This window comes from Vulpes lagopus, chromosome 8 (genome assembly GCF_018345385.1).
Source record: "Vulpes lagopus strain Blue_001 chromosome 8, ASM1834538v1, whole genome shotgun sequence".
In the NCBI taxonomy this organism is placed as follows: Eukaryota; Metazoa; Chordata; class Mammalia; order Carnivora; family Canidae; genus Vulpes; species Vulpes lagopus.
Window position 1 is genome coordinate 903,467 of NC_054831.1, and position 12,700 is coordinate 916,166.

The 12,700-nt window shown below is 66.2% G+C and overlaps 1 protein-coding gene across 5 annotated transcripts in view; it reads left to right on the forward strand.

Annotated features, from left to right (window-relative positions):
- Positions 1-12,489, forward strand: part of ANKMY1 (ankyrin repeat and MYND domain containing 1) — a 43,062-nt gene extending 30,573 nt beyond the window's left edge. The window contains exons 16-18 of one of the 5 annotated variants that reach the window (XM_041767062.1): positions 3,204-3,282; positions 3,866-4,026; positions 11,965-12,489. In XM_041767062.1, the coding sequence (XP_041622996.1) occupies positions 3,204-3,282; positions 3,866-4,026; positions 11,965-12,098 (374 nt within the window). In that variant the 3' untranslated portion in view covers positions 12,099-12,489. Of the gene's footprint in view, positions 1-3,203; positions 3,283-3,865; positions 4,027-4,986; positions 5,243-11,964 lie in introns of those variants that run through there. The other 4 variants (XM_041767064.1, XM_041767063.1, XM_041767066.1 and 1 more) reach the window with 4 other exon arrangements.
- The last annotated feature ends 211 nt before the right edge of the window (positions 12,490-12,700 follow it).

Below are 12,700 nucleotides of genomic sequence, written 5' to 3' on the forward strand. Positions count from 1 at the left end.
TGGAGGACAGGCTGCTTTCTCCCTAAGTCAGGGAGACGACAGGAATGGGTTCTCTCTCCATTTGTTTGGCGTTGTGCTGGCGTTGCGTTGCTGGCCAGCATAACTAGGCAAGAAAAAGAAAGTCGTTCAGATCGGAAAGGAAAGACTTAAGCCATCTCTCTCTGCAGAAATTATCTTGCAGATTGAAAATCTGGGGAATCCACTTTTTAAACTGAGACTAATATTAAACTAAATATATAAATATTAAAATATCACTAAAAATATAAAACAATTACGCTATTAAAACCAACGAGTGCGTTTAGTAAGGTTGCAGAATATAAGATCAATATGCAAAGATCAACAGCATGCCTATAGCATTGCAGCAAGCAAACCAAAAATGAGATTCTAAAAAGTTTCATTTACAGCAGCGTCAACAGAAATAACATACTGGTGAATACGTTGAACAAGAGCAGTTCAAACTTACTCTCTAAAAACTACAACACGGTGCTGAAGTTAAAGGAGGCCTCAGTACATGGGAGGATATTTCCTTATCAGAATCCCACTGCCGCCTTTGTACAAATTGGGAAGCTGATTTTAAAATCCATATGGAGGGACTCCTGGGTGGCTCAGTGGTTGAGCATCTGCCTTTGGCTCAGGGCGTGATCCCGGGGTCCAGGGATCCAGTCCCGCGTCGGGCTCCCTGCATGGAGCCTGCTTCTCCCTCTGCCTGTGTCTCTGCCTCTCTCTCTGTGTCTCTCATGAATAAATAAATAAAATCTTAAAAAAAAAATCCATATGGAATCACAAAGGTCCCGGAGTGGCTAGCTATAGCAAGCTTGAAAGAAAAAAGCAAAGTGGAAGGACTTGTACTTCCTAAATTCAGACTCACTGCCAAGACAACAATAAAAACAGTGTGGCACTGGCGTGAAGACAGACACACGGGCCAGTGGAATAGAATACAGGTCCCAGAAACAAATACGTGTGGATGTCAGCTGATTTTCAACAAGGATGCCGACGCTTTTTAACGAGGGTAAGAACAGGACTTTCAACAAATGGTACTGGGACAAGTGGTTATCCAGACGGAGTACAATGAGGTCTGACCCTACCTCACACCACATACAACATTTAAGTCAATTTGGACTGAAGACCTAAATGCAAGAGCTTAAGATATAAATCTCTTCAAAGAAAATGTAGGGACAAATCCTCATAGTCTCATAGTTGGCAGTAAACTCCTCGATATGACACCAAAAGCATAAGCAATGAAAGAAAAAAATGGATAGATTGGCTTTCACCAAAATTAAAAATTTACATTCTCCAAAGGACACAATCAAGAAGATGGAAAGACAGGGCAGCCGCCTGCAGCCCAGGACGTGAGCCTGGAGACCCGGGATCGAGTCCCGCATCGGGCTCCCTGCGTGGAGCCTGCTTCTCCCTCTGCCTGTGTCTCTGCCTCTCTCTCGCTCTGTGTCTCTCATGAGTAAATAAAAATCTTAAAAAAAAAAAAGATGGAAAGACAACCCTGGTAGGGGAGATACATCAAAACTCACATATCTCCTAAGGGACTCGTATGTAGGATAGATTAAAAAATCATACAACTCCCTAATAAAGACGAATAACTGAATTTAAAAATGGGCAGAGAGCATGAACAGAAATTTCTCTGAAGAAAGACCTACAAGCGGCGAACAAGTGCACGTGAAGATGCTCCGTGTCGTTAGCCCCCGTCATGTACAAAGCGAACTGCTCCGAGAACCGCTTCACGCCCCCAGCGCGGCTGTCGTCAGGAAGTCGATAACAAGTGTTACGGCGACCATGTGGGCAACGCAGAAGCCTCCGACACCGCTGCCGGGAAGGGGAAACGTGCAGCGTCCTCAGAGGGCGGCCTGGCGGCTCCTTAAATGCTCCTCACAGACTTACCCTACGGCCCAGCAATTCCGCTCCCACGTTTAGACCCGAGGGACGTGAGAGCACACGTCCACACAAACCCCGCGCTTGGATGTCTATAGCAGCAGCGTTTACAAGAGCCACAGAATGGAAACAACCCAAACGTCCGTGAGCTGACGAATGGAAAAGCAAATGGTGGCACAGCCCCGCCATGGGGTGTTACTGATCCACCAAAGGGAGTGGAATACCCGTGGGTGCCACAACGTGGGTGACCCTCAAAAACATTTTAAGCAAAAGAATCTAGGCACCAAGGGCCACACACACACTGACTCCGCTCATAGGAAACGTCCAGAATCGGCAAACACACGGAGATAGAAAGTGGGTCGTGGTTGCCCAGGACTGGAGCGACGGCGGCTACCGGCCTGGGTTCCGATTTGGACCGGCGAGCGTGTCGTGCAGTCGACACGGTGCGACTCGGCCGGACCCTGAGCCGTACAGGTCCACAGAGGTGTCCGGGTCCCACGCTCCCGCTAACGGTGCTCCTCTGCCCCACCCGGGGCACGAGGCCATGGCACCACCACCTGGGCCTCCAGTTCTGCCTCGCCGGAGCCTCGCCCAGAAGTTTGCCCTGGTGCTGCGTGGCCCTCATGACCGCGGCTTTGACTCCGCACACCGTGTCACAGAGCTGGGCTCCCGGGCCCACGCTCTAGCCGCTGGCACCGCTGCGGTGCAGCCCTGGGTGCTGGTGGGCGCGGGGGGGATGGAGAGGAACGAGGGGCCCCCGGCTTCTCTGCTCCTGTGGCCAGCAGGGCTTTGTGGGGTTCCTGCCGACTTAGAGGTTAGGTGGCCTTCCTGGGGGAGGGTGGGCACTGACGTGCTATTTAAGGAGGGGAAGGGGGACAGCAATTGGAGGGGGCCTCATGCCCTTGGTCCCCAGCCCATGTGTACCCTGCTGCCAGCCCCCAAGAGCAGAGCCAGGAGGCTTCACTCCAGAGAGGACTGTGGGCCGGTCAAGGCCAAAGCCTGGTGGCCCTTTATCGGTGTGGTGATGGGTGCACTGAGCCACCCCAGACGGCAAAGACGCAGGGGGGCCAGGAGGTGCAGCTGCATGGCCGAGGGTGCGGGGCAGAGGGAAGCCTCGGGGCCAAGCCCCGTCCCCAGAGGCTGTGGACTCCCCCGCGGCCCTGGCCCTGGCCCTGCTCAGACTTGCCAAGGGGCTGTGAAAGGCTTGGGGGCCCCCCACGTCCCCGCAGTGCTGAGACGGTGGTTGAGGCTCCCGCGGGACGGTGGTTGAGGTGGGCAGCTCGGGGCCCCTGTGCTGACGTGCTTCTCTGTCGGCGCAGCGGAGCTGACCCCCTACCAAAGGATGAAGCGGAAAAGCATCAGCATGTCCAAAGCCCTGCACTTGGAGGAGCAGGAGCTGTAAGTGGCCGACGGTGGCCGTGCCTGGGCCACCATGGGGGGCAGAGGGGCACAGCTGCACTCGTGGAGTGGCCCAGCGGGCTTGAGCCCAGGCTTGCTGTCCCAGGGGGTGTCCTGCCCTGGGCCCCTGCACCCCTACCGCCCCTCCAGCACCGGCCCCTCCCTGGGACCGTGGCTCTGCACCCACTGCTGTTCTAGACCTTGTAATCCCCGAGGGCATCCTGGGAGGTGCCCGTGCCGTAAACGCTAGAGGGTGGTGAGGGGGTGATGAGCAGGCACAGGCCAGGGGTTGCATCTGCCCTGGCCCACCCTCCCCCGAGACAGGGTGCAGCATGCCAGGCTCACCCACAGCGCCGCGGTGTGCCTGCCGGGCCTGCCCCCCGATGCTGTGGCGCAGGAGGGTCCCGGATGCCCTGCGTGGTCACCCAGCCCCGGCGGCTTCCGGGCTCAGTGTTTCCTATTCACGGCCCTGTGCCGGGCCCCCTGGACGGGGACTTCGTGGGGCTGCCCCTCAGCACCCCCTCGGGGAATGGCGGGGCGCAGGTGGCGGGTGCCCCCTGACTGCCCTGCTGCTCCCTGGCAGGGTCCCGTTCTTCAAGTTCTGCTACCAGTGCGGCCGCTCCATCGGGGTGCGCCTGGCGCCCTGCACCCGCTGCTACGGGATCCTGACCTGCAGCAAGTACTGCAAGACCAAAGCCTGGGGCGACTTCCACAAGAGGGACTGCGGCACCCTGTCGGCCATCGGTGAGTCCGGGCGTCAGGCGGGCTGCTGGGACGCAGGCCCCCGCCTTGGGGTGGCCGAGCGAGGTCTCCCTTGTTCCCCGAAGTCTCGCGGGCTCCGGCGACTCTGCAGACCTCCCAGGTGGGCCTGGGGTGCAGACAGGGAGGGCGCAGAGCCCACTGCTCCTCCCCTGGGCGTCATGTGCCCGTGGCTCCCTGGAGGTGGGCACGGCCTGGGCCCCACAGAACCGGGACACCCGACCTGGGGGCTCCCCCGGACGCGTGGGGGCCCTGGTGGGCGCTGCTTGCCCTGACCACAGGGTACTTGGCCTGGGCGCTGCATCTGGAAGCTTCTGCCTAGCCCGCCCTCCCACCTCCCCTCTTTGGGATGACCTGGGAAGAGCTGTGGGCATGTGGGTGGTGACCCGGTCCCAGGCTCCCCCGCTGCGAGGGGAGCTAAGGATGAGCAAGCTGTCCCCTGGGACTGGGCCAGGCGGGGGGAGGCGCAGGGGTTGCTTTGCGCTCTCCCAGAGCCAGTCCTTGGTGTGGACGGACAGACAGGCGGGGCTGACCGGGCCTGGCGCCCGTGCCCCCGAAGCCGTTCCCCTCCGGGCTCTGACTCTCCGTCCTCCCCACTCCCCTTCCGTAAAATGGGGCTTTAATAACAGGCTCTGCCTGCGGGGTGCACGTGGATCTGCACCAGGCTCCCTGGGCTTGGGGGCCCCAGGCTGGGAGTCCCCCTCTTTGGAGAAACTGAGTCATTGCCATGTGCAAGCATGAAGCCAAGCAGGGCAGGGGTGGGGCCCTCGTCGCCGTGCGTGCAGCGGGGAGCCCGGGGCTCGGAGAGCTGAGGGGGTGGTGCCAGGTGACGGCCCCGAACAGCCGCAAGCTGCGGGGCCCACAGGGAGTGCGTGCCCGCTGGGGGCCGCACCCCAGCCCCCCGGGGGCACAGCGCAGGCCCCTCACCTCCGTCCTCCCTGCCAGTTCCTTGTCCAGGGCCCCACCTGGAGGACTTGCCGTGGAGGGTGGAAGAGACTCAGTAAGGAGCCGCACCCGGCGCCCGTGGCGTGGGGAGGGCCCGGCAGCAGCCTGCGCCACGCTGCCTCCCCACCGCGGGCACCCACAGCTCGGGCGGCCTCCACGCCGCTGGCCCGGCCTCGTCTGCCTCCTGCCCGGAGTGTGCCCCGCGGGGCTGTGTGGCACCGTCTCCCTCGGGACCTCACAATAAAGCGCCCTTGGGTGTGAACCCTCTCCGCCTTGCTCCAGCTCTGCCCCACGAGCCCCGGCTTCCCCGGCCGCTGGCACCTGGCGTCTGTGGGCCGCGGGAGGGCGGGTGGATGCGGGTCAGTGCGCCCAGGAGCTCCTGCCGGGAGGCCACTCGCGCGTCCCCTCCACGTGCACGTCCTGAGTGTCGGTGCGGGTCCGGCAGGCTCTGGGGCGGGCGGTGGGTGTGAGGGTCACCCGTGGTTGAGACCTGGGGGTCTGGGCGGGACTGAGTCAGGAGCACTGCACGGGGTGATGGTGGGCGGAAGGGGGCGGCGGGGCCTGAGGCCTGGGGTGTGCGCGGGCCAGTCCTGGCCCCCAGGCTGCCCTCCCGTCTCCTGGGGGCCCTCCCGGGAGGCGGCGGCTCCCACCACACCTGCCCGGGAAGGAAGTGCTGCCAATGAGCACCCCTCAATTTTGAACCGATCCGTGTTGACGATGAGAATCTGGAGAGGACGCAGGTCCACGCGCCAACGGTTGGACGGCGATGATGCCGGACCCGGAAGTGGCCACCGGCAGCGCCTTGGCGTGTCCTTCCGACGGCGCGTGTGCCCGTGCTCACACTGCACGTACCTCACACGCGCCGCTCCTCGCTCGCACTTCCCACGCCGCCCGCCACACCCGTCCGGACGTGGGAGCGTGATCCGTATGTTCTAACTCAACCTCGAATCTCTAGGCCGTTACATGTTTTTCTGCAACGTAAGGTCCCCCCAAGGAAAGTCGTATTTATTCCCATTACGCGTGCACCACAATAAGGACAAGGCAAACCGCGACAATCCTCCCGGTCTTGCCGCTCGGGACCGGTGGGCTGAGCGCGCTGGGTTCTGGGCTGTGCACGGAGGCGCTGGCAGAGTGCACACGCCTGTTGCACGCGTCCGACTGGTTCTTCACTAAGTGGCTCACTTGTCACCCTCCCCGGCCTGCCCGAGGCGCTGGGTGCGTCCCACCAGCGTCCTCAAGGCCCGCAGGCACCTGACCCCCCCTTCCACCTGGTTTTCCTTCTAGAAGAATTCACAGAGGTCGCATTATCAGATTTCAGGAGCCTTCGCATGGCCACCGTGGCCTTCGCCTGCTTGCGGCAGGGCTGCGGGCGTGTCTGCCCCGGGACACCTGACCGGGCTCTGAGCACTGCCTCAACCTCCCGCCTCCCGGGGATTCACGTGGGACATGAGCGTCCCCCCACACGCCCAGGCGGGGCTCCTCCTCGGCTCCGGCTCCCCTTACCGTAGAGGCCCGCAGACCCCCGCGACCCCCGCGACCCCCTCCGGCCTCCGAGCGAGCGCTCCCTCCCGACCCCACGCCCTCCCTGCTGCCTCTTGTGGCGGGTGCGGGGGACCCTCTCTCGGTTTGAACTTTGCTCCCTGGAGTTTCTCACTCTGTTGTCAGGTCCACGTGTCCTGTCCTTCAGGGCCCGGTTCGCTGGCCGATTAGTGCCCAGACCCAGATCATACAAGTCTCGCCCACACTCAAGAACACTCCTCACGCACCAGCATTTTACCGATTTTATGATCGGCCGGAATTCCTGCGTAAGAGCGAGAGCCAGCCCGCGGGGACGGTCCCCCACGGCTCGCGGCGACGGAGTCCTCCGTCTGCCGGGCGCAGCGGCAGGTGTCGGGCGGCGCCCCCTCCCCGGACACCCCTGCCCACGCTGTGCGCCCCCCCCCCCCGGCGTTCCCCGCGAGCTCAGATGAACCGCGGACTTGGCCCGCCCGGTTCAGGCGTGTGGTGGTGCAACCGTCCTGCTCGTCTGCATGACCCGGAGGCGTCTGGCATCCTTGGTGGCTTCAGGCTTCCGGGCGAGGCTGTGCCGTCGGGGTCCAGGTGGACAGGTTCCCGAGCAGAGAGCCCCCCAAGGTGGCCCTCGGGGTCCCTCCTCACCCGCAGCCCTGCCTTCAGCATCTGGCCCAACCAGGCACGTCCAGAACTCCTGCCACCGCCGCTGCCTCCTCTCCGTCCCTGCGGCCACGGGCACCTGCAGCGGAGGCCACCCCTGTTGCTCCTGCACCCACTTGCGTCCCACCAAGTCCTTTGCGGGGCCGTCTCCCTGCACCCATTGTCAGGGTCCCCTTCCGACGGCTCTAGACCCCCGTCGCCCCCACTGGGCCGTGCCCGCCTCCCACATGCCTGTGCCCCCCTCCCGCTCCCAGAAGGCTGCTGCGGAGTCTTCTCCCGCTTCTGGGTCGTGTGCATCGAGCGCTCCCGGCCCAGCGCTGACCGCCGGGCTCTGGGCGCCTGCGCCCCGTCCACAAGATAACCGGCCCCTTCCCCGCTGGCTGTCCCCGAGAGCCGCCCTGTGGGGAGATGCCCCCATTGCCAGGCTCCAGCGGTGCTGTTCCCACTGCACCTCGGCCGCTGGGAGGACCCGGCTAGTGCAGGGCCCTCGGCTGGTCCCGCCAGGACCTGTGCGACCTGCCTCCCTGAGCCCCTGGGGGGGACAGGCCCCGCCTCCCTGTGCCCTGGGGTGGCTCCCTGATTCCCACAGGGCCTGGTACCGGGGCTCCCGGGCTGGTGGCCGGCAGCATGGATGCCACGGGGTGCAGTGAGCCAGAGGCCAGCCCCCCAGGTCCTGAGAGCTGCGGGCAGCTGGACGGGTCTTCAGACTGTGGGGGCAGCACGGGCCTCAGCTGTCCCTGTACTCGGTCCCCTCCGCAGACCAGGTGGTGGTTCCACTTGGCGAGTGGGCCGAGGGGCTCCTGCCCGGCACCTGCAGAGCACAGCCCCCTCCTCAGGAGGTTCGGTGATGCCGGGCCCCTCCACCTGCTCCTGCTCTCGGGGTGTGGGGTTCCCGGCTGCTCCGGGGGATCCGCCTCCCTTCTCCTTGGCTCCCTGCGAACCTGGGAGCCCTGGTCGCTTAGCCCCTGCTCCACAGTGGGGTTCCCAGCAGGACGAGGAGGCCGTGCCCAGCCTGGGCCCCACACCGAGCCGCCACCCGTGTCCCCGCTGGTCTGCGCCCCAGGAGCCTGCAGGCCGCTGCTGTGTGGGCTCCCCTGTCATCGGGTGTGGGAGCAAGGTGGTGGGGGTGTGCGGCCCGGGGCCGGAGCGCAGGCCCTGGGGGAGGGGAAGGGCCCGGCACAGAGGTGGGCAGGGGTGCGGGACGGAGGGGCGCTCGGGGGGAGAGCCCGCTGCTGAGAATGCGCTCGCGGCCCAAGGAGGACGGACGGAGCCCTGGGGTGCACGCGTCGGTGGGGAGGCCGCGCTGGCCATGCCCTCCCGGCCGGTGGGTCTGTGCGTACGTGTGCGTGCGTGCGTGTGCGGAGTGGTAGCTGGTGCGGGGCGGAGGGCTGGGTCGGGCAGGGGGCTTACCAGGCAGCCCGAGGGGGGCAGCTTGCTGAGGGAGGGCGGAGACCAGCCCGCCCACCTCCCTCCCTGCCGCTGCCCCGGCCGCTGGCTCGTGAGCGTGCCCAGACCCTGCTCAGCGTCCCCTGGGCCTCTGGGCTCCGCTCGGCCACCTGCCTGGACTCGGGGTCCTCCTCTCGGGCTGGGAAGGGGAGGCCGCCTACCTCCCGAGCCGGAGAGCAGGGTGCCGCCGGGTGAGCGGGCTCCGACGTGCCACGGCCCTCGAGGGAGCTGCACCCCGGCAGAGTCCGGGTCAGATGAGGGGCAGCGGTCAGGTGACGGGGCCCGGGGACGAAGGAGCAGGCGGCGGGTGAGGGAGGGAGGCTGAGGCCGAGGAGCCAGGCGGCAGGACGGGCGAGGGGCGCTCGGGAGGAGGCCAGGTCCAGGGGTGGGGCGAGGGGAGCCCTGCAGAGGGGCTGCCGGGCTTCCCTTAGGTCGGGGAGCCACCCGGGCTGGCACTGCTGATGCCTTTGAGGGGAAGCCCCGTCCTCAGGGGCAGTGGGGCCGGGTCTCGGGGGACCAGGCTGGCTGCTGCTACCCCTCCCGGGCCCTGTACCTGGGCTCTCGGAGAGTGGGCAGCGGCCCGCGGGCTGGCCAGGGGAGCTCAAGGGAGCCGGGGGGGCAGATGCCCGGGAGGGGGAACAGGACAGCTTCAGAGGCCCGAGGGGACCAGCCAGGTGAGCCGGGACGGAGAGGGGTCGTCAGTCTGGAACGCTGGTGACCACACAGAGGGCCTGGAACCCACGGTTGTCAGGGTCCCCCCGGAATCCAGCCTTCCGCGGCCTCTGGGGAGATGGGCCGTGGGGTGGCCAGGCGGTCCCAGGAAGGCCGCAGAAGGCACAGGCCCGGGGCTGCGGGTCTCCCGTCCTGCCCCTGTCTCCTTCCTCTGGCCACCGCCCCTCACCGACCACAGGCCAGGGCGTCCAGCTTGGCTTCGTTTGTGGTGTGCGCGCTTTTATTTTAAAGGACCCCCCCCCCCGTTCCCTTTAGCAGCTTCAAGGCCCTCACCCCTGAACATTTAAAAAAGTGAACACGAGACAAGGAGCCCCTGAGGCAGCAGCACTCGGGGGACACGTGTCCTGCAATGCCTGGGACGAGTCGCGGCCGGCCTGCGCCCTTACCCCGCCCCCGGTCTCCCTTTCCGTTCCTGTGTCCCTGAGGGACGTGAGACTGTCCCACCGTGGCACCGCCCGCCGCCCCGTGCTTGGGAAAGCCTCTCTCCGCCTTCCCTGACGGCGACCAATGACCATCCTGTTTATTAGTTGACCTATTTATGTATTGGAGAGAGGGCGAGGGCGAGGGCACCCAGGGGCTGGGGCAGGGGGCGAATCCCGCTGAGCGGAGCCCACTCGGGGCTCGAGCCCACGCCCCTGAGCCCAGGGCCTGAGCAGAAAGCAAGAGCGGACGTTCCCGACCGCGCCACGAGGCGCCCGCTCCTGGCGTTGTTCGCGGGGCACTTGGCGCCGCTGTCCGGGCCGGGCCGCCGCGGGGTGCGATCGCTGCCGTCCTGGTCCTCGCCGCAGGAGCCTCCGCCGTGCCCGCCGCCCTGCGTCTGGCCCTTGCCGGGAGGACGCGTATCAGGGCCGGGCGGCCGTGGCTCCGGAGAGCTGGCTGTGCCCTGGGTCCCGGGTCCCCGCGGCCTCCGTGCGGGGAGCGGGCGTGCACACCTGGTCCTCACTCGTCCCCAGTGCACTAGCTGTCGCGAGGGTGCGGCGGCCGCAGGGCTCGGCCAGGGCGCAGCGGGTGATGCCGTGTGCTCCCCCGGGCCCCCGGGCGGCTCCCCTCTGCGCCCTTCTCCAGAATTTCCTCCACAGGGACTCAAAGGGCCTGGTCGTCTGCAGCTGGGGCCACACTCAGGCTGCCATCCCGTGCGTGACGGGCAGTGGGCTTCCCTTTCTCGGGGCGGGGGGCTCCAGTCCACCTCCCCACTCCCGGCTGGACCTGCTTCCCCCGCGCACTGGCCTGGGGGCACCGACCTCCTGCCAACCTGCCTCCTGGGGGGTCCTCACCTCTGTGGGGGATCCCCTCAATCCATGGGGTCTTTGCTTCCCATGGGGGATCCCCTCCTCCCGGGAGGTCCTCGCATCCTGTGGGTCTGACCCCCTCTTCCTGGAGGTGGGGGGATCCCCTCCCCCTGGGGGTCCTCGCCTCCCATGGGGGTCCCCTCCTCCCAGGGGTCCACATCTCTGTGGAGGATTCCCTCCTGGGGGGTCCTCACCTCCCGTGGGGGATCCCCTCCTCCCCGGGGGTGCTAACCTCCCATGGGGGTTCCTTACCTCCCGTGGGGGTCCCCTCCTCCCGAGGGGGCTCCTCGCCTCAGCTCCAGGTGGTGCGGTCCCCAGCCTCCTGTTTGCTCCTAAGCAGTGGGCTTGTTCCAACCCGCAGCCCCCGTGTCCAACCCCACACCACACTCCGCGCCGTCTGCCCAGCGCCTGCGGGGTTCGGCCTCCGGGCAGGGGTGTCTGGTCGGTTGTAAGCTCTGAGCTCCCATCTGGGGGTGTCCCTCCCCATCCCCAAAGGTGTCTCACTCTGGCTGCGGGGAGCCCCCCCAGTACCTGCCGGGGGCCACGGGAACCCCTGCTCCGGGAGCCGCTGTTTCTGGGCCGAGCCCTGGCAGCAAAGCTTCCCCCCCCGCCCCCCACCGGCAGGGCGAGGTTCCCTTCCTCCTGGAGTCCACACTGCCCCGGCAGCCCCCACCCCGGCCTGCAGGGCCCCCCATTCCGTCTGATGCCCACAGGCGGCTACTGACTGTCCGGTACGTGGGGGCTGATGGCGTGAGCGTCCACACCGGGCGCTGCCTGTGCTTTCCTCCCGCTGGCTGGACCCCGGGGGCTGCTGCCAACCCCCTTCCGTGTGCCCAGGTGGGGCCCTGGGCTGACCCGATGCCTCCTGCTAGTCTGTCCAGGCTGCGAAGGAGGGAGGGAAGTGTGGGGTGTGCGAGGTTGGCCCTCGCCGGGTCCCGTCCATGCCCGTCACCTGCCCAGACGCCGCCCCTCGAGGCTCGACCCCCGACTTGCCCCCCGTTGTTCCCGGCCGGAGCGCCGGCCCCCGACCCGGGCTCCCCGTGTTCACTAGGGCCCCACCCTGAGCGGAGCTGGCGCTTCCGTTACCAACGCGATCTCTGGGCAGAGGGCTCGTCTCCGGGGAGAGCCCGGTGGGGTCACCTCGAGAGGGCGGGGTGCCCTCCCCGTGTGCACGTGCCCGCGGCCCCCCGGATGCCCGGGGCCTGGATGGGAGGGAGAGCCAGGGAGGGGCCTCCCCCCGACCAGCCTCGGGTCCGCCGTGGGCAGGGTGGGCCCGTCCCCACCACCCCACCCCGTCCCGCGCTGGAAGCCCACCTCACTGGGGGTTCTCGCCCCACAGGGAATACGAACTCAGCTCCGTTTACACAGAACTTCCAGAAGCCCTCCAGGCTCGGGGCCGAGAAGGCGGGCCAGAAGCCCAAGCCCCGGAAGCCGTCGAGCCGGTGGAGAAGCTTCACGTACAACCACGAATGAGCGCCCAGCGCCCCACCTGCTCTGTGGACTCCGAGCGGGGCCGCCCAGCGCCCCAGGGATGGAGGCCTTCACCCCCACCCGCCTCCCCCGGAGGAGCGGGGCCGCCCAGCCCGCCCAAGACCCCCGGCAGGGGAGGCGGGGGAGCCTACAGCCGCCGCTCTTCAGGGGAGGCTGCTGCTTGGGCCAGGCCAGGGGCCACCAAGGGGCTGCAGCCCCGGAGGAGCCGCGTCTTCCCTGCCAGGGCAGGCTGCCCAGACCCCTGTGCCGGCCGGGGCTGGGGGTGGGCTCCTGGCCGCTGCCTCTGAGCACTCCAGGCCCGAGGGGACAGAGAGGCTTTGTCAAATGTCCGCCGGGCAGACCAGTGTGGCTGCGATTCCCAAATAAAGTGACCCTGCAGCAGCTCTTGCTTCCGGGCTGGCCTCTGGGCCCCGCCCTGGGGATGATGCCCACGAGGCCGGTGCCCTGGAGGGGCTGAAGGGCGCCCGCGGCGGAGGGGGAGAGGCTGGCAGCTTGCCCCAGTTATGATGCAGGACTCCAGACGGCCGGGCAGCCGGTGGGGCAGGAGGTGGCTGCCCTGGCGAGGCAGCAGGGCTCCACGGCCC